The 21,607-nt window shown below is 35.3% G+C and overlaps 1 protein-coding gene across 3 annotated transcripts in view; it reads right to left on the minus strand.

Moving 5' to 3' along the window:
* Nucleotides 1-21,607, minus strand: part of MRC1 (mannose receptor C-type 1) — a 98,492-nt gene that overhangs the window by 3,659 nt on the left and 73,226 nt on the right. For all 3 annotated transcript variants that reach the window (XM_036881178.2, XM_036881179.2, XM_057498253.1), the window contains exons 24-28: nt 17,318-17,550; nt 15,042-15,207; nt 14,049-14,198; nt 3,913-4,026; nt 3,235-3,399 (exon numbers count right to left, since the gene is read on the minus strand). In XM_036881178.2, the coding sequence (XP_036737073.2) occupies nt 3,235-3,399; nt 3,913-4,026; nt 14,049-14,198; nt 15,042-15,207; nt 17,318-17,550 (828 nt within the window). The remainder of the gene's footprint in view (nt 1-3,234; nt 3,400-3,912; nt 4,027-14,048; nt 14,199-15,041; nt 15,208-17,317; nt 17,551-21,607) is intronic.

Raw genomic sequence — 21,607 nt, forward strand, 5'->3', positions numbered from 1 at the left:
TCTGTATTTAGATAAGGATTGCATTGAATCTGTAGATTGCTTTAGGCAAGATGGCCATTTTGACAGTATTAATTCTTCCTACCCATGGGCATGGGATGTATTTCCATTTATTGGTGTCTTTTAATTTCTCTCATGAGTTGCCTGTAGTTTTCAGGGTATAGGTCTTTCACCTCCTTGATTAGATTTATTCCTAGGTATTTTATTCTTTTGGATGCAATTGTAAATGGAGTTGTTTTCCTGAATTCTCTTTCTGCTACTTCATTGTTAGTATACAGGAATCCAACAGATTTCTGTGTATTAATTTTGTATCCTGCAACTTTGCTGAATTTAGTTATTAGTTCTAGTAGTTTTGGGGTGTATTCTTTAGGGTTTTCTATGTACAATATCATGTCTTCTGCAAACAGGGACAGTTTAACTTCTTCCTTCCCAGTCTGGATATCTTTTATTTCTTTGTGTTGTCTGATGCCGTGGCTAGGACCTCCAGTACTATGTTGAATAATAAAAGTGGTGAAAGTAGGCATCTTTGTGTTGTTCCTGATTTTAGAGGAAAAACTTTCAGCTTTTCACTGTAAACTATGATGTTGGCTGTGGATTTGTCATATATGCCCTTTATTATGTTGAGGTACTTACCCTTTATACCCATTTTGTTGAGAGTTTTTATCATGAATGAATGTTTAATTTTGTCAAGTGCTTTTTCAGCATCTATTGAGATGATCATATGATTTTTGTCCTTTTTGTTGGTGTGGTATATTATGTTGATAGATTTTCTAATATTGTACCATCCTTGCATCCCTGAAATCCCATTTGGTCACAATGGATGATCTTTTTGATGTATTTTTAAATTTAGTTTGCTAATATTTTTTTTGAGGAATTTTGCACCTATGTTCATCAGGGATATTGGTTTGTTGTTTTCTTTTTTGGTGGTGTATTTGTCTGGTTTTGGTCTTAGAGTGATGCTGGCCTCACAGAATGAGTTTGGATGTATTCCCTCCTCTTCTACTTTTTGGAAAACTTTAAGGAGGATAGATATTAGGTCTTCTTTAAACGTTTGATAAAATTCAGCTGTGAAGCCATCTGGTCAGGGATTTTGTTCTTAGGTTGTTTTATGTTTTCCAATTCATTATTATTGCTGATAATTGGTCTGTTCAGATTTTCTCTTTCTGCTTGGGTCAGTCTTGGAAGGTTATATTTTTCTAGAAAGTTGTTCATTTCTTCTAGGTTATCCAATAGTTGGCATATAATTTTTCATAGTATTCTCTCATAATTCTTTGTATTTCCATGGTGCCCATTGTAATTTTCCCTTTTTCATGTCTGATTCTGTTTATGTGTGTAGACTCTCTTTTTTCTTGATAAGTCTGGTTAGGGATTTATCTATTTTGTTTATTTTCTAGAAGAACAACATCCTGGTTTCACTGATTCTTTTTATTGTTTTATTCTTCTTAATTTTATTTATTTCTGCTCTGATCTTTATTATGTCCCTCCTTCTACTGACTTTGGGCCTCATTTGTTTTTCTTTTAATTGGTTTATTAATTGTGATTGTAGACTGTTCATTTGGGATTGTTCTTCTTTCTTGAGGTAAGCCTGTATTGCTATATACTTTCTTTTTAGAGCTGCCTTCATTGTATCCCACAGGTTTGGGACTGATGAGTTGTTGTTTTTGTCTCCATCTATTGCATGATCTCTGTTTTAATTTGGTCATTGATCCACTGATTATTTAGGAGCATGTTGTGAAGCCTCCATGTGTTTGTGGGATTTTTCTTTTTTTTTGCATAATTTATTTCTAGTTTCATTCCTTTGTGGTCTAAGAAGCTGGTTGGCACAATTTCAATCTTTTTTTTCTTTTTGTGGTCTAGTATGTGATCTATTCTGGAAAACATTACATATGCACTTGAGAAGAATGTGTATCCTGCTGCTTTTGAGTGGAGTATTCTGTAGACATCCATTAGGTACATCTGTTCTACTACATTGTTTTGTGCCTCTGTCTCCTTACTTATTTTCTGTCTGTTTGATCTTTCTTTTGGTGTGATTGGTGTGTTGACTTCTTCTAAGATAAGTGCATTGCATTCTATTATTTCCTTTAATTCTGTTAATATTTGTTTCACATATGTAGATGCTCCTATGTTGGGTGCATAGATATTTATAATGGTTATATCTTCTGGTTGGATGGACCCCTTGATCATTATATAATGTTCTTCTTTGTCTCTTGTTACTTTCTTTGTTTTGAAATCTATTTTGTCTGATACAAGTACTGCAACACCTGCTTTATTCTTCCTGTTATTTGCATGATGTATCTTTTCCATCCCTTCACTTTTAGTCTATCTATGCTTTGAAGTGAGTTTTTTGTAGGCAGCACATAGATGGGTCTTGCTTTTTTATCCATTCAGTGACTCTATGTCTTTTGATTGGTGCATTCAGTCCATTTACATTCATGGTGATTATCACTAGATATATACTTACTGCCATTGTAGGCTTTAGATTTGTGTTTACCAAAAGTTCAAGGATAGCTTTCTTACTATCTACAGGTTCAGTCTACCTTAAATCACTTATCATGCTATTTTCAGAACAGAGTTTTAAAAGACTGAAGAACTACACAATTCTAAACCAGCAAAATCTACTGAAGAACGAAGTATTGATTTACCTAATTTATTTATTCAAATGTGTTATCTAATTAATAATAGCATCTCTTGGGAAGGATATTATATGAAGTGAAATGGCATAAAAATATTGTTATAGCCCAATAGTATCATGTCATGGGCATATAACACTATTAATTTACTCAATCCCTGTTCTTACATAACCTGCCATTCAGTCTTAGAAGGAGACTTAATTGGTCTTACATGATTTATTACATAATAAATTCTGATTCCTCTCTGGAGCCTTGGCCCCTGCTGGTTTATCCAGGGTGATTACTTTATCCACTTTCCTCTCATGCCATAAGGCTTTGTAGGCTGGCTTTTCAAACTGCTTAGAACCTCACAAATCCATATGCATGGATATCCCATTATAAATACATTCATATACTAAAATAATTCTGTCAGCTAAGTAGACAGAGAGTGTTGCATGCTCAGTCAGAGTTGCATACAACAATTGATCATCACTGCAGATAGGATTTTTCACTTAGAGAAGGGGAGAGTTTGCAAGAGATCTACAATCACATTATAATCTCACACCTGAAATTTTAATATTTGAGAGAAATTGTGGCCTATGAACATATGTGTCAAATTCTTACTTACTTTTTGGTCTTTTACAAATATATCCTTTGTAGGAAGAACAGTGAATATTATTCCAAAATCCAGAAGATGCATATAAAACTACACAATCATTTCTTTCACCAGAGGGATCCCCTGTGTTCCAGTTGACAAAGGAGAGTGGATTGTTGTTTATCCATAGCCACTTCCCTGGTTATCAAATAAAACCAGTAAAACTAGAAGTTAAAAATAACTCAACTTAAAATTAATTTTACATATTCATGAAAAACTTCTAAGCATATTATTCTAAATGCTTTTTTTAGAACCAGATTTTTAATAGACAAGATTACAATAACCAATTACTACAGGGAAAGAAAATGAGATGAATACATTTCTTACAGCTTTAGTTAAAAATTTATACTTAATTAATGCAAAGATGTATACTTATCCTTCTCTAATTTTTTTTCTGGCAAAAATAGAAAATATTTTTAAAGCTTCTTTGACTTAGCTACAGAAGATATTCTTTTAATTAGCAACTTTCAAAATAGCATATGTGAGTCATTTAAAATTCTACTTATTTTTTGAAATGAAAATATGAATTTGAGTTTTTAAACTCTTCACAAATTAATCATTATTTAAGGTAAGACTTTGTGGAACTGAAACCTTGTTTTACACACAATATTTTGAAATATTTTTTAATAAATAAGCGTTCTGTAAAATTACCTTCAACATTTCTGTACAATCCTATCCAAAAATTGGCTTTGCTTTGAAGTGGCTCAACTCGATATGACAGAAAACTTGATTCAGCAGCACTTTCGATGGAAACCAAAGAGGAATCTGCCAAGTATGCAAGAACAAATATGAAAGAAGTACTTTTAAGTAGCTGAAAATATTTTTATAATGACTGTATTGAAACCAAGAGCAAAAAAATCACCCCAACATCTTAACTTAAGGGAAAGAATTTCAGAGTGGACATTCACCCCCTCAGAATTTCAGTTTCCATTCTGAAAACATGACATTTTAAGCATTATTTGTGCTTAAAAATGCTACAAGCATTGAGAAAGTTCCTGCAGGGTATGCAACAGTTAGTAGGTTAACTTTAAGAAGGTTATGGTTCAGTGGTGTTATAAGCTATGGTAGGAATGACTTGAGAGTATTAAGGAATGTAATAGAGGAGAAAATAAGTACAACATGCTATTGACCTGTCAGATAGGGAGAAGATTTCTTTTAGCAACTAAATCAATCAAAAGGAAGCACAGAGGAAAAAGAATTTAAATATCAAGGAGCACAGGATTTCAACTAGAAAGGATAGAAAATAATTTCAGGAAGAGGAGGAATAATAGAAAAGACAAAGACAGGGATACATAGAGCTTCTTTAGGCATACTACTGACACATACGTGGAATCTTTCATATTTGGTTTATGGTGCTATGATATAAGATATAGATAGATGATTAGATAGATAGATAGATAGATTGATTGATTGATAATAGAGAGACAGATAGACAGATAAGTCTACTGGTAGAAATTAATAGATGGCTGTTTGGTTGGACTAATCTGGTCAATTGGTGAAAAAAGATTTGGGTTAGACCTTCATTGCAGATGACAAGATATTGGTATTCAAGGTAATGTAGTGATAAGGAGCACTTAGGTTTTCTAGGCAGCAGAATGATGCAGTGCACTATAGGAATATGAATAGAACTGTTATGTCTAGGATGTACAAAGTAAGAAGAGGATGAAACCATAAGTTAGATGACTATGGCATTGACAACTCACATTAGATTCAGTGTCATTTTTAGACTTTGTAGTAAAAATCTGTAGCTTTTTAATAATAACAACTAATATATTTTAAGCACTTCATGCCAGATATTTCCATTGGGTTTTACAAGTATGGTCTTTACAAGTACGATCTCATTAAACTTTATAATAACTTTATTAAATGGGTACTATTGGTACCCTATTTTATAGATAAGGAACCTGAAGTACAAAGGGTAAGTAATTTGCCAAGATCCTAATGACAGTAGAGGGCAGAATCATGTCATGGTGTAGGGATTCTGAATCTTGAGGACCTACTCTTAACCATATGCCTGCATCTGATGTTACTAAGTCTGGAATTATCCCCTTGATAATTGTTTCCATTGCACAATTACATATTCCATTATTAAACATATATATAGTATCCATTTCAAAATATTTGTGTCATATTTTGATGAATGAGAATCATTAACTTTATTTACACAAAAATATAGTCACCAAAAATTGAAAACAAACATGCACTGGGGAATATACACATGCCCATGAAAGGTTCAAGAAGTTCCTAAGCTCTCACCTCCAACTGACCTTGAGTGTCTGTATAAGCAGGAAGTGAAGGCTAAGACAGAGTTTTAAACTGCCCACTTATACGAGGTCTGAAGGCATGTCTTCAGACAGAGTCCCTCAAAATGACCTGGGGAACTTATTTATTGTAGGCACTTAAGGCTTCAAAATACACATAATGGGAGTTCTAGAAGAAGAGGAGAGAGAGAAACAAGCAGAAATAGAACAAACAATCCTAAAGTTTGTATGGAAACACAAAAGACCCCAAATAGCCAAAGCAGCCTTGAGAAACAACAAAATTGGAGGGATCACACTTCCTGATCTCAAACTATTTTACAAAGCTATAGTAATCAAAACAGTATAGTACTGGCATAAAGAGACACATAGTTCAATGGAATAGAATAGAGAGCCAGAAATAAACCCACACATATACTGTCAATTAATTTTCAAATAAGGAACCAAAAATATTCGATAAGGAAATGACAGTCTCTTCAGTAAACAATGCTAAGAAAACTGGAGAGCCAGAAGCAAGAGGGTGAAACTGTATCCCTATCTTACACTATACAGAAAAATCAACCAAAAATGGTTAGACTTGAATGTAAGGCCTGAAACCATAAAGCTCCAAGAAGGAAACAGAGTGGGTAAACTCCTTCACATTAGTCTTGGTAATTATTTTTTTTGGATTTGATACTAAAACCAAAGCAACAATAAAGCAAAATATAAAAAATGAGACTACTACATCAAACAAAAAACTTTTTCATAGCAAACAAAACTACCAACAAAATGAAAAGGCAACCTGTGAAATGGAAGAAAACATTTGTAAACTGTATATCCTATTAGGGATTTAATATCTAAAATATATAAGGAACTTAAACAACTTGACACTAAAAAACAAATAACTCAATTAAAAATGGGCAGAGAATCTGAATAGACTTTTTTTCCCAAAGAAGACTTACAAATAAGTGGTTAACAGGTACATTAAAAGGTGCTCAATATCACTAATCATGAGAGAAATACAAATGAAAAGCACAACGGGATATCACCTCATACCTTTTAAGATGGCTAGTATCAAAAGGACAGGAGATAACAAATGTCAGCAAGGATGTGGAGAAAAGGGAACCTTTGTACATTATTAGTATGAATGTAAACTGGTCCATTCCCTGTGGAAAATGGTAAGGAGTTTCCTTAAGAAATTAAAAATAGACTATCATATGATCCAGATCCAGCAATCCAACTACTGGGTAAATATCCAAAGGAAATGAAATCACTCTCTCAAAGAGATATCTCTACTCCCATGTTCAGTGCATCATTATTCACAGTAGCCAAGGCATGGAAACAATTTAAGTGTCCACTGACAGATGAATGGATAAAGAAAATGTAGCATGTAAATACAATAGAATATTTATTATTGAGCCTTTAAAAGAAATAAATCTACCATTTGCAACAACATTGATTAACTTGGAGGGGATTATTCTAAGGAAATAAACCAGAAAGAGACAGACAAATACTGCATAGTATCACTTATATGTGGAATATTTTAGAAAGGCCAAACTCACAGGAACAGAGTAGAGTCATTATTGCCAGGGGCTGGGATTGTAGGAAATAGGGAAATGCTGCTAAAAGGGTACAAAAAGATAAAAGGGATGAAAAAGGTCTTAGGATCTAAGGTACAATATGGTGACTATAGTTGATAATACTGTATTTTATAACTGAAATTTGCTGAGAGGAGAACTTGCATTCTCACCAAAAAGAAAAAAAATGTAAGTATGTGATGTGATGGTGGTATTAATTAACTTGACATGGAATCCTTTCACAAAGTATATGTATATCGAATCATCACATTGCATACTTTAAATGTATTATAATTTTATCTGTCAACTGCACTTCAGTAAAGTGGGAAAAAAACATAAAGTAAGAAGAAAGAGTCAAAACTTAAGACTGACTTTTGGACAAACCTGAAGAAATGAGGATATAATCCTTGCACACCACTGTTAGATAAAGAATGCTGCCCGGGCATAATCAAAATATAGTAAAAAAGTTTTCAGTAAAATATCCAGTGGGATTTAGTTAGTGGATTTTTCAATAGAACCTGAAAAATTACCTTTGACATTTGGTGGGGGGGGATTTATCCTTCCATATCATGTCTATTTGAGGGTTTTTTCCCCCACAAATAAGATAACCACATATAAATGATTTTCTATTAATGGTAAAGCAAAATGGTTCCTGGGAACTTGTGGAACCTGAGATTATCAGTAATAAGAAGTGAGCACAACATTCTGGATAACTGAGAATGAGAATCTTAACAATTTAGAATATTAGGCAGAAAGTAAGAAAGACATGTTCAGCAAATTATTGTTTTCTGCTGTAATTCCTTAAAATTTTGAGGCTACAATGTTGGAAATTCCATTTGAGGGGCTTGGTGTTGAGCATTCTAATACAGTATAAATTAGTGAGAAAAATAAGCAGGTATTTAAGATGGCGGTGTGAGGCGAGACAGAGGCTTCCTCCTAAAACTGGATACAATTAGAAAATTTAATTGGCACAACTAATCCTGAGAGAGCAACAGGAAAGAGGATGGCATCAGATTGCACACACCTGGAGAAAAGAGCAGACCTCAGCGAACGGGGTAACGTACCAGAGCTGTGGCTCCGTGGGACCTGAGCCCCTCCCCCACCCCAGCTGATGGGCGGGAGGAAGACAAATGGAGCAGGGAGGGATTGGAAGGCTTGGGACTGCTGAATACCTAGCTCCAGAGATCTGCTCTGGGAGCACAAACCTACATTTCATGGTGCTTTCATGAGACATGCATGACTACCTGGTTGGAAAGTTAATACAGGCAGAGTTCCTGGGGAGACTGGGATTCCGGCTGCTTGTGGAAAGCAGGGATCCATATCTGGCTGCTCTGCGACAAAAACTGATACCTATATGACTGGCCCACTGGCTTAGGCAGTGGAGACAGGTACAGGAACCAGAAGGCGGAGAACAGCTCTTTCCTCCCCCCAGGTACCAGTACCGCTCCCCTGCGACCCGACATTGCTTCAGGGGCTGAGCAGCTCCAGAATAAAGCTTCTGGACACTAGAGGGCACCATATACAAACATGAAATGCCAAAGGAACCTTGTCCAGAGTAAAATTATTAATACAACTCCTGAGAAAGATTTAAATGATATGGACCTTATGATTCTTCTGGAAAGGGAGTTCAAAATAAAAATCATCAACATTCTAATGGAGGTAAGGAAAGACATCCAATAAATCAGGAATGAATTCAGGTCGGAGATCCAATCATTGAAGAGCACCATGGAGGGTATTAAAAGCAGGTTGGATATGGTGGAGGAGACAATAAATGAAATAGAAATTAGGGAAGAGGAATACAAAGAAGCTGAGGCACAGAGAGAAAAAAGGATCTCTAAGAATGAAAGAATATTGAGAGAACTGTGTGATGAATCCAAGTGGAACAATATTCACATTATAGGGATACCAGAAGAAGAAGAGAGAGAGAAAGGGATAGAAAGTGTCTTTGAGGAGGTAGTTGCTAAAAACTTCCCCAATCTGGGGAAGAACATAGTCTCTCAGGCCATGGAGATCCACAGATCTCCCAACACAAGGGACCCAAGGAAGACAACACCAAGACACATAGTAATTAAAATGGGAAAGATCAAGGGTAAGGACAGACTGTTAAAAGCAGCCAGAGACACAAATAAGATCACATACAAAGGAAAGCCCATCAGGCTAACATCAGACTTCTCAGCAGAAACCTTATAGGCCAGAAGGGAGTGGCATGATGTATTTAATGCCATGAAGCAGAAGGGCCTGGAACCAAGATTACTTTATCTGGCAAGATTATCATTTAAATTTGAAGGAGGGATTAAACAATTTCCAGATAAGCAAAAGCTAAGAAAGTTTACCTCCCACAAACCACCTCTGCAGTCTATTTTAGAGGGACTGCTATAGATGGAAGTGTTCCTAGGGTTGGATAGCTGTCACCAGAGGAAGTAAAATTACGGTAGGGAGGGTGGAACAGCTGATTGTGAGGCAAATGCAAAATTAAATGGACTATCCCCAAATCCAATCAAGGGATAGAGAAAAAGTACATAATTTGATACCTAATATATAAAGAATGAAGGAGGAAGAAAAAGGAGGAGAAATAAAAAAGAACCTTTAGATTGTGTTTGTAACAGCATACTAAGTGAGTTAAGTTAGACTCTTAGAGAGTAAGGAAAGTAACCTGGAACTTTTGGTAACCATGAATCTAAAGCCTGAAATGGCAATAAGTACATACCTATTGATAATCACCCTAAATGTAAATGAACTGAATGCACCAATCAAAAGACATAGAGTCACTGAATGGATAAATAAACAAGACCCATCTACATGCTGCTTACAAGAGACTCACCTCAAACCCAAAGACATGCACAGACTAAAAGTCAAGGGATGGAAAAAGATATTTCATGCAAACAATAGGGAGAAAAAAGCAGGTGTTGCAGTACTAGTATCAGACAAAATAGACTTCAAAACAAAGAAAGTCACAAGAGATAAAGAAGGACATTACATAATGATAAAGGGCTCAGTTCAACAAGAGGATATAACCATTATAAATATATATGCACCACACACAGGAGCACCAGCATATGTGAAACAAATACTAACAGAACTAAAGGAGGAAATAGAATGCAATGCATTCATTTTAGGTGACTTCAACACATCCTTCACTCCAAAGGACAGATCCACCAGACAGAAAATAAGTAAGGACACAGAGGCACTGAACAACACACTAGAACAGATGGGCCTAATAGACATCTATAGAACTCTACACCCAAAAGCAATAGGATACACATTCTTCTCAAGTGCACATGGAACATTCTCCAGAATAAACCACATACTAGGACACAAAAAGAGCCTCAGTAAATTCAAAAAGATTGAAATTCTACCAACCAACTTTTCAGATCACAAAGGTATAAAACTAGAAATAAATTATACAAAGAAAGCAAAAAGGCTCACAAACACATGGAGGCTTAACAACATGCTTCTAAATAGTCAATGGATCAACGACCAATTTAAAATGGAGATCCAGAAATATATGGAAATAAATGACAACAACAACACAAAGCCCCAACTTCTATGGGATGCAGCAAAAGCAGTCTTAAGAGGAAAGTATATAGCACTCCAGGCATATTTAAAGAAGGAAGAACAAACCCAAATGAATAGTCTAACGTCACAATTATCAAAATTGGAAAAAGAAGAACAAATGAGGCCTATAGTTAGCAGAAGGAGGGACATACATAGTAAAAATCAGAGAAGAAAGAAATAAACAGAGAAGAAACAATAGAAAAAATCAATGAAACCAAGAGCTGGTTCTTTGAGAAAATAAACAAAATAGACAAGCCTCTAGTCAGACTTATTAAGAGAAAAAGAGAATTAACACACATCAACAGAATCAGAAACAAGAAAGGAAGCATCACGATGGACCCAACAGAAATACAAAGCATTATTAGAGAGTACTATGAAAACCTATATGCTAAGAAGCTGGAAAACCTAGAAGAAATGGGCAACTTCCTAGAAAAATACAACCTTCCAAATCTGATCAAGGAAGAAACACAAAATCTAAACAAACCAATTACCAGCAAAGAAATTGAAGTGGTAATAAAAAAACTACCAAAGAAAAAATCCCCCAGGCCAAATGGATTTATCTTGGAATTTTATCAGACATACAAAAAAGACATAATGCCCATTCTCCTTAAAGTTTTCCAAAAAATAGAAGAGGAGGGAATACTCCCAAACTTATTCTATGAAGCTAACATCACCCTAATACCAAAACCAGGCAAAGACCCCACCAAAAAAGAAAATTACAGACCAATATCCCTGATGAATGTAGATGCAAAAATACTCAATAAAATATTAGCAAACCGAATTCAAAAATCTATCAAAAGGATCATACACCATGATCAAGTGGGATTCATCCCAGGGATGCAAGGATGGTACAACATTTGAAAATCCATCAGCATCATTCAACACATAAACAAAAAGAAAGACAAAAACCACATGATCATCTCCATAGATGCTGAAAAAGCATTTGACAAAATTCAACATCCATTCATGATAAAAACTCTCAGCAAAATGGGAACAGAGGGCAAGTACCTCAACATAATAAGGGCCATATATGATAAACCCACAGCCAACATCATACTGAACAGTGAGAAGCTGAAAGCTTTTCCTCTGAGATTGGGAACAAGACAGGGATGCCCACTCTCCCCACTGTTATTTAACATAGTACTGGAGGTCCTAGCCACAGCAATTAGACAAAACAAAGAAATGCAAGGAATCCAGATTGGTAAAGAAGAAGTTAAACTGTCACTATCTGCAGGTGACATGATATTGTACATAAAAAACCCTAAAGACTCCACTCCAAAACTACTAGAACTGATATCAGAATACAGCAAAGTTGCAGGATACAAAATTAACACACAGAAATCTGTGGCTTTCCTATATACTAACAATGAACCAATAGAAAGAGAAATCAGGAAAACAATTCCATTCACAATTGCATCAAAAAGAATAAAATACCTAGGAATAAACCTAACCAAGGAAGTGAAAGACCTATACCCTGAAAACTACAAGACACTCTTAAGAGAAATTAAAGAGGACACTAACAAATAGAAACTCATCCCATGCTCTTGGCTAGGAAGATTTAGTATAGTCAAAAGGCCATCCTGTCCAAAGCAATATACAGATTTGATGCAATCCCTATCAAATTACCAACAACATTCTTCAACGAACTGGAACAAATAGTTCAAAAATTCATAAGGAAACACCAAAACCTGTAATAGCTATAGTAATCCTGAGAAGGAAGAATAAAGTGGGGGGGATCTCACTCCCGAACTTCAAGCTCCACTACAAAGCCATAGTAATCAAGACAATTTGGTACTGGCACAAGAACAGACCCACAGACCAGTGGAACAGATTAGAGACTCCAGACATTAACCCAAACATATATGGTCAATTAATATTTGATAAAGGAGCCATGGACATACAATGGAGAAATGACAGTCTCTTCAACAGATGGTGCTGGCAAAACTGGACAGCTACATGTAAGAGAATGAAACTGGACTACTGTCTAACCCCATACACAAAAGTAAATTCAAAATGGATCAAAGACCTCAATGTAAGTCATGAAACCATAAAACTCTTAGAAAAAAACATAGGCAAAAATCTCTTGGACATAAACATAAACGACTTCTTCATGAACATATCTTCCCAGGCAAGGAAAACAAAAGCAAAAATGAACAAGTGGGACTATATCAAGCTGAAATGCTTCTGTACAGCAAAGGACACCATCAATAGAACAAAAAAGTACCCTACAGTATGGGAGAATATATTCGTAAATGACAGATCTGATAAAGGGTTGACATCCAAAATATATAAAGAGCTCACGCACCTCAACAAACAAAAAGCAAATAGTCCAATTAGGAAATGGAGAAGAGGAGCTGAACAGACACTTTTCCAAAGAAGAAATTCAGATGGCCAACAGACACATGAAAAGATGCTCCACATCGCTAGTTATCAGAGAAATGCAAATTAAAACCACAATGAAATATCACCTCACACCAGTAAGGATGGCTACCATCAAAAAGACATACAACAAATGTTGGCGAGGTTGTGGAGCAAGGGGAACCCTCCTACAGTGCTGGTGGGAATGTAAATTAGTTCAACCATTGTGGAAAGCAGTATAGAGGTTCCTCAAAAAGCTCAAAATAGAAATACCATTTGACCCAGGAATTCCACTTCTAGGAATTTACCCTAAGAATGCAGCACTCCAGTTTGAAAAAGACAGATGCACCCCTATGTTTATCACTGCACTATTTACAATAGTGAAGAAATGGAAGCAACCTGAGTGTCCATCAGTAGATGAATGGATAAAGAAGATGTGGTACATATATACAATGGAATATTATTCAGCCATAAGAGGAAAACAAATCCTACCATTTGCAACAACATGGATGGAGCTAGAGGGTATTATGCTCAGTGAAATAAGCCAAGTGGAGAAAGACAAATACCAAATGATTTCACTCATATGTGGAGTATAAGAACAAAAGAAAAACTTTAGGAACAAGACAGTAGCGGAATCACAGAACCCAAGAATGGACTAACAGTTACCAAAGGAAAAGAGACTGGGGAGAATGGGAGGATAGGGAGGGATAAGGGTGGGGAAGAAGAAAGGGGGTATTATGATTAGCATGTATAATGTGGTGGGGGGGAAGGAGAGGGCTGTGCAACACAGAGAAGACAAGTAGTGATTCTACAACATCTTACTATGCTGATGGACAGTGACTGTAATGGGGTTTGTGTGGGGGACTTGGGATAGGGAAGAGCCTAGTAAACATAATGTTCTTCATGTAATTGTAGATTAATGACAACAAATTTAAAAAAAGTAAAAAAAAATAAGCAGGTATTTTTACATCCTTATGTTTGTAATATATAGTGTTATTAGTACCGTGGTAATCTAAAATAGATGATTGTGAGATTTTCTTACAGTAAATGTGGAACTTACCCATTCGGAGACATTCCAGAGAAGCTTGGCCCCAGTTTCGTGTATATGAAGACTCAATATAGTAACAGTGGCCATGGAAAGGAATCCAGGCTGTGTGTTCTGTCTCTGGGCATTTGCCAGGCAGTTGTGGAGGTTCAGTGGCTGGGATTTCTGTTAATAAAAATACATTTAAAAAATAAAGTACATCCTAAAGTTTCACAGTAAGTACATAGAATAATATGTTAACAGCTGAAAAAGTTTTATTACCTATCACTATATTTTTTAAAGTTTTAATGGTAATCATTTGGATCTCCCACTTTTATTACTGGATTTTATTTTTACTGCATCATATTTTTTCAATTTAAATTTATATTTCAATACAATGCACTATGGTACAGTAGCAATTGATCACATCCATGATTAAGAATGTAGATCTATAGAAAATCTACAAAGATGTTAGTAAGTTCACAAAACAGAATCCACGCAAAAATAATTTGCAAAGGGAGTCCCCCTTCAAGATGCTCTTCCTTTTCTGGGATGCTAACCCCTGTAAACTCTTCTCAGCTGTGGCTGACACCTGTGCTGTAGGTAAAATTCAAGGACTTAATCACTGTCCAGTCCCAGGGCTGTTAGTACTGTGATGTCACTGACTCTGATTAATCTACATGCATTCTGGTAAAATTATTTTGATATAGATATGCTACTGACTTCAAAAGTAAACATTTTAAAATTTCCTAGGGACTCTGACATCATAGATTCAGAGGATAATCTCAATAATAAAAATTCAGAAATTTATAAATAGAAAATGAACTTGAGCAATGAATAAAATTTCTTATCTCCATTATTTTGACCTATGTATATTTGCTTATTACCAAATTGATCTTTTACTAAGTGAAGGAATATGTTTTATCTTGTTACCTAAGATATGTTACTGTTTAATATCAACAGCAGTATTTATTGTCAGCATTTTGAGATAATTTCAGATCTCCTGATTGTTTTTGCATATTCAATTACCATTTGATCTTTTACAGAGAAAATAGAAACTTTCATTGCATTGTGCTGTCTTCCAGTAGCCATCAAGGTCCAGATAAACGCATGCTGATTTCACTTTGGGCTCATCAGCCGCCCAATTAGTGTACCTCACCCTCCATTTATCAGTCCAAACATATTCATTATTGGTCTGCAAGAACAAAAACAACCATTAACGTGGAGACTTGCTTCATTTAGCAAATAACAAACGAACTGAGTGAGGAATAAAAAGGATATTTAAGGCTGTCATTTGACAAAGAATCTTAAACATTTGGGAATAAAAAGAACATTATAAATAATTTCTACCTACTCAAATTCAGTAAATGCAGCCTTTTAAAAAGACTTTCTTGGAGATGCCCAGGAATCCACTCTTGAAAGCTAATTTGAAAAACATTGTCTTCTCTTATAAAACTGTCCTTATTTGCAGGTTTTCAGTATGAAAGAGAAATTTCATCTTCAGAACAAATAAAGTACTTATTATATTATCATTAAAATGATAATAAAAAGTAATTTTCATTGAACTTGTGAAGCTTTGGGGGAAACACTAATCTCCTGTGATTTCATTGTTCAGTGGTTCAAATGTGCAGATGCAAATGCCTTAGGTGGGTTACACAGGTAGAAAATAAAGGAGCCTGTGTCTTGCCTTCCAGTTGGGTGGTCTCTTCAATGGCATTTAAAAATTTTGAAATTATTTTTTAATGGCATTTTTTACAAAGATGATTGCTTTTATTCAATTTGCACATTTAATTTCTTATTATATTTGGTGGAACAAATTTATGGTCATGTACAAATCAATTGATAAGATCAAAAATATTATTTATCAATAATATCCTTTATAGCCTAAAAGAGATTTTTATATATAATTTCTAAGAACAGATGATATATAACATTAATCAGAGATAATTAAATCTTTAAACAATAAGTGTTCCCTTAATGCATTATTTAATTTACCAAGCCAATCACCAAAGATTTAATGACAAAATCAAATGTATGTGATATCTCGTTTGAATTTTGTAGTGTTTTACCATTTTTAATCAAATAATGCTTAAAAAATCATTAACTCTATAGATGTAAGGAAGATGATATTACTGTTTTAATTATAAATGTTGGTACAGTAAAAAACTAATCTTTCTAAAGATAAATAAAAGCCTATTTTAGATTCATAAGAGAATTATGAACATGTCTGTGAGATGAAAATGAATGAATTACCAAGTGAACTAATTACTAAAAATAGGGTCAAGACAGACATAAAAATATCTTGCATAAGTTTAATCACAGAAATTGTTACGGTACTCACTTCCCTACTTAGGAAATAATCATTTCATGAGGTGTGAATTTCTGTGCATCCATGGCATTAGATGCTCTATAAAATCTGACACCAACCTACTTTCCTCTTTACATTAACTTTTATCCTCTTACTATCCTTTTCTCTCTTTTCCTGCCTTATGTTCCACTGTCCTAGACTACATCTCTCAAGTTTAGCTTTCTCTGAGAAGCCCTCTTGGTTCTCCTCCCTGGTGCAAAGGATCCCTTTTCTCTTCTCTCCCGGCACTTTGTATATTCCTCACTTTGACACTTGCATTATGTCTTAATGACTTGTTGACATCTCTATTTCTTCTACTCGGAAGTTTGCTGATTGACTAGCTAGATGGATGGATATATGTTTGGAGGATAGATGGATCAGAGAAAACTCATTTTAAGAGTATTTTGGCAAATCCAGCACCAGTTATAGCTCTCTGCCTCCTCCCTCGTTCTACCCCATTCTCTGCCAGCCTTGCTTTCTCTGCTACAGAACACAGGGAATTGACTGCAGTGAAGTGTCTCACACATGGATGGAAGCTCCACAACTTCAGACTGATAACAAGTCTAGAATGGCTAGCCACAAAAAATAAAGTGTCCTCATTGTCTAGGAACTATGCCCCTGATCTGCTTTCTTAATTCCCATGGCATGGTTATAATCATGGTCCTAGAAGGAAGTAAGTTAATAAATAAAACTGTTTAGATACAGAATCTAATTTTAGTATTCAAAAGCAATATGAGAATTGATATTAGTTTGGTTTCTAATACACTTCATTAGCTTGCTAGATCTCTAGAGACAATGGAATCTTGAAAGACTGGGTTTTGTTCATGTTAGTAGCATTCACATTGCCTGGCACAGTTTCCTACACATAACAAGTATGCAACAGAATGAACAGGAAGAGAATCATATTCAGTCACAACTTATCATTCACATCAAGTCACACATGTTTCCAGTATCTTACCAAATTACTGTTCAGAGCGATCCACACAGGTTCATTGACTGCTTGCATTTGCATCCATGCAAATGCATTACTATAGGGATCTAGAATGCTAGCAATAAGGGAAGCGTGAAGCTTGCAATAATCCTCTGCTTCATACCATTGTAATTTTAATTTCATGAGGGAATAGCTACTTTCACCATATTTAATAAAGCCATCTGTTGGAACTGTTGCTGGAGAATTAGGCAAGGAAGAGTCTGGAATAAAAAGATTATTTTCATTAGCATTATCTAAATAACATTACTTGAATGCCATCACTACATGACTACTATATTTTCTACATCGTAAAAATAATCAGGAAAGCTGATTACCATCAGGTGTTAAAGATATTTTCATGGTCCATTTTTGCAGCAGAAAACATGGCTTTAATTTTTTAATTTTTTATAATATAGTAATACACCAAATGCACAAATAGTAGTGTACAGCTTGATGAATTTTGACATGTGTATATACTCATATAACTCTCAGCCAGATCAAAATATAAAACATTCTCACTAATCCTCCCCCTTTACCTGTTTCACCCATCCTCCCAACCCCTCCCCTATGGAAGCCATCAGTCTGTTCACCTGTGTTTATGAGTCTATTTCTGTTTGGTTTGTTTGTTTGCTTATTTTGTATTTTTAGATTCCACATATAAGTGAAATCATCTAGTATTTGTCTTTCTCTGACTTATTTCACTTAGGATAGTACCCTCAAAGCCCATACATGTTATTTCGTATGGCAAGATTTCACTGTTTTTATGGCTGAGTAATATTCCATTGCATATATGCACCACTTACTTTTTTTTTAAAGGTTAAAACGTATTTTCGTTTTTTTGTTTTTTTGTTTTTTTTAATTTTTTATTAAGGTATGATTGACATACACTCTTATGAAGGTTTCACATGAAAAAAACAATGTGGTTACTACATTTACCCATTTATCAAGTCCCCACCCATACCCCAATGCAGTCACTGTCCATCAGTGTAGTAAGATGCCACAGATTCACTATGTGCCTTCTCTGTGCAACACTGTTGTCCCCGTGATCCCCCACACCATGTGTACTAAACATAAAACCCCTCAATCCCCATCTCTCTCCCTCCCCACCTGCCCTCCCACACCCCTCCCCTTTGGTAACCACTAGTTCATTCTTGGAGTCTCTGAGTCTGCTGCCATTTTCTTCCTTCATTTTTGCTTCATTGTTATACTCCACAAATGAGGGAAATCATTTGGCATTTGTCTTTCTCTGCCTGGCTTATTTCACTGAGCATAATGTCCTCCAGCTCCATCCATGTTGTTGCAAATGGTAGGATTTGTTTTTTTCTTATGGCTGAGTAATATTCCATTGTGTATATGTACCACCTCTTCTTTATCCATTCATCTACTAATGGACACTTAGGTTGCTTCCATATCTTGGCTATTGTAAAAAGTGCTGTGATAAACATAGGGGTGCACATGTCTTTTTGAATCTGAGAACTTGTATTCTTTGGGTAAATTCCAAGGAGTAGGATTCCTGGGTCAAATGGTATTTCTATTTTTAGTTTTTTGAGGAACCTCCATGTTGCTTTCCACAATGGTTGAGCCAGCTTACATTCCCACCAGCAGTGTAGGAAGGTTCCCCTTTCTCCGCACGCTTGCCAACATTTGTTGTTTTTAGTGTTTTCGATGCTGGCCATCCTTACTGGGTGAGCTGATACCTCATTGTGGTTTTAATTTGCATTTCCCAGATGATTAGTGATGTGGAGCATCTTTTCATGTGTCTGTTGGTCATCTGAATTTCTTCTTTGGAGAACTGTCTCTTCATATCCTTTGCCCATTTTTTAATTGGGTTATTTGCTTTTTGTGTGTTGAGGCATTTAAGTTCTTTACATATTTTGGATGTTAACCCCTTGTTGGATATGTCATTTACAAATATATTCTCCCATACTGTAGGATGCCTTTTTGTTCTGTTGATGGTGTCCTTTGCCATACAGAAACTTTTTAGTTTGATGTAGTCCCAAGAGATCATTTTTGCTTTTGTTTCCTTTGCTTGAGGAGATGGGTTCAGGAAGAAATTGCTCATGCTTATATTCAGGAGATGTTTTCCTATATTGTCTTCTAAGAGTTTTATGGTTTCATGACTTACATTCAGGTCTTTGATTCATTTTGAGTTTACTTTTGTGTATGGAGTTAAACAATAATGCAGTTTCATTCTCTTGCATATAGCTGTCCAGTTTTGCCAACACCAGCTGTTCAAGAGGCTGTCATTTCCCCATTGTATATCAATGGCTCCTTTATCATACATTAATTGACATATATGGTTGGGTTTATATCAGGGCTCTCTAGTCTGTTCCATTGGTCTATGGGTCTGTTCTTGTGTGAGTACCAAATTGTCCTCAATACTGTGGCTTTGTAGTAGAGCTTGAAGTTGGGGAGCATAATCCCCCCAGCTTTATTCTTCCTTCTCAGAATTGCTTTGGCTACTCGAGGTCTTTTGTGGTCCCATATGAATTTTAGGATGATTTTCTCTAGTTCATTGAAGAATGCTGTTGGTATTTGGTAGGAATTGCATTGAATCTGTAGATTGCTTTAGGCAGGATGGCCATTTGAACAATATTAATTCTTCCTCGGATTGTGCATGGGATGTGTTTCCATTTATTGGTATCTTCTTTAATTTCTCTTATGAGTGTCTTGTAATTTTCAGAGCATAGGTCTTTCACTTCCTTGGTTAGTTTTATTCCTAGGTATTTTATTCTTTTTGATGCAATTGTGAATGAAAGTGTTTTTCTGATTTCTCTTTCTGCTAGTTCATCATTAGTGTATAGGAATGCAACAGATTTCTGTGTATTAATTTTGTATCCTGCAACTTTGCTGAATTCAGATATTAGATCTAGTAGTTCTGGAGTGAATTCTTTAGGGTTTTTTTATGCACAGTATCATGTCATCTGCAAATAGTGACAGTTTAACTTCTTTCTTACCAATCTGGATGCTTTTTATTTCTTTGTGTTGTCTGATTGACATGGCTAGTATCTCCGGTACTGTGTTGAATAAAAGAGGGGAGAGTGGGCTTCCTTGTCTTGTTCCTGATCTGAAAGGAAAAGCTTCCTTGCTGTTAAGTATAATGTTGGCTGTGGATTTGTCATATATGGCCTTTATTATGTTGAGGTACTTGCCCTCTATACCCATTTTGTCGAGAGTTTTTCTCATGAATGGATGTTGAATCTTGTCAAATGCTTTTTCAGCATCTATGGAGATAATCATGTGGTTTTTGTCCTTCTTTTTGTTGATGTGGTGGATGATGTTGATGGATTTTTGAATATTGTACCATCCTTGCATCCCTGGAATAAATCCTACTTGATCTTGATGTATTTTTGAATTTGGTTTGCTACTAATTTGTTGAGTATTTTTGCATCTATGTTCATCAGGGATATTGGTCTGTAATTTTATTTTTTTGTAGTGTCTTTGCCTGGCTTTGGTATTAGAGTGATGCTGGCCTCATAGAATGAGTTTGGAAGTATTCCCTCTTCTTCTACTCTTTGGAAAACTTTAAGGAGGATGGGTATTAGGTCTTCACTAAATGTTTGATAAAATTCAGTGGTGAAGCCATCTGGTATAGGTGTTTTGTTCTTAGGTGGTTTTTGGATTACCAGTTCAATTTTGTTGCTGGTAATTGGTCTGTTCAGATTTTCTGTTTCTTTCTGGGTCAGCCTTGGAAGGTTATATTATTCTAGAAAGTTTTCCATTTCTTTTAGGTTATCCAGTTTTTTAGCATACAATTTTTCATAGTATTCTCTCATATTTTTTTGTATTTCTGTGGTGTCCATAGTGATTTTTTTCCTTTCTCATTTCTGATTCTGTTTATGTGCGTAGACTCTCTTTTTTTCTTGATAAGTCTGTCTATGGGTTGATCTATGTTGTTTATTTTCTCGAAGAACCAGCTCTAGCTTTCACTGATTTTTTCTATTGTTTTATTCTTCTCAATTTTATTTATTTATGCTCTAATCTTTATTATGTCCCACCTTCTACTGATTTTGGGCCTCATTTGTTATTCTTTTTCTTGTTTCATTAATTGTGAGTTTAGACTGCTTATATGGGATTGTTCTTCTTTCTTGAGGTAGGCCTGTATTGCAATATACTTTCCTCTTAGCATGTCCTTGGCTGCATCCCACTGATTTTGTGGTGTCGAATTATTTATTGTCATCTGTCTCCATATATTGCTTGATCTCTGTTTTTATTTGGTCATTGATTCATTGATTATTTAGGAGCATGTTGTGAAGCCTCCATGTGTTTGTTGCATTT

Source organism: Manis pentadactyla, chromosome 3 (genome assembly GCF_030020395.1).
Source record: "Manis pentadactyla isolate mManPen7 chromosome 3, mManPen7.hap1, whole genome shotgun sequence".
Lineage (NCBI taxonomy): Eukaryota > Metazoa > Chordata > Mammalia > Pholidota > Manidae > Manis > Manis pentadactyla.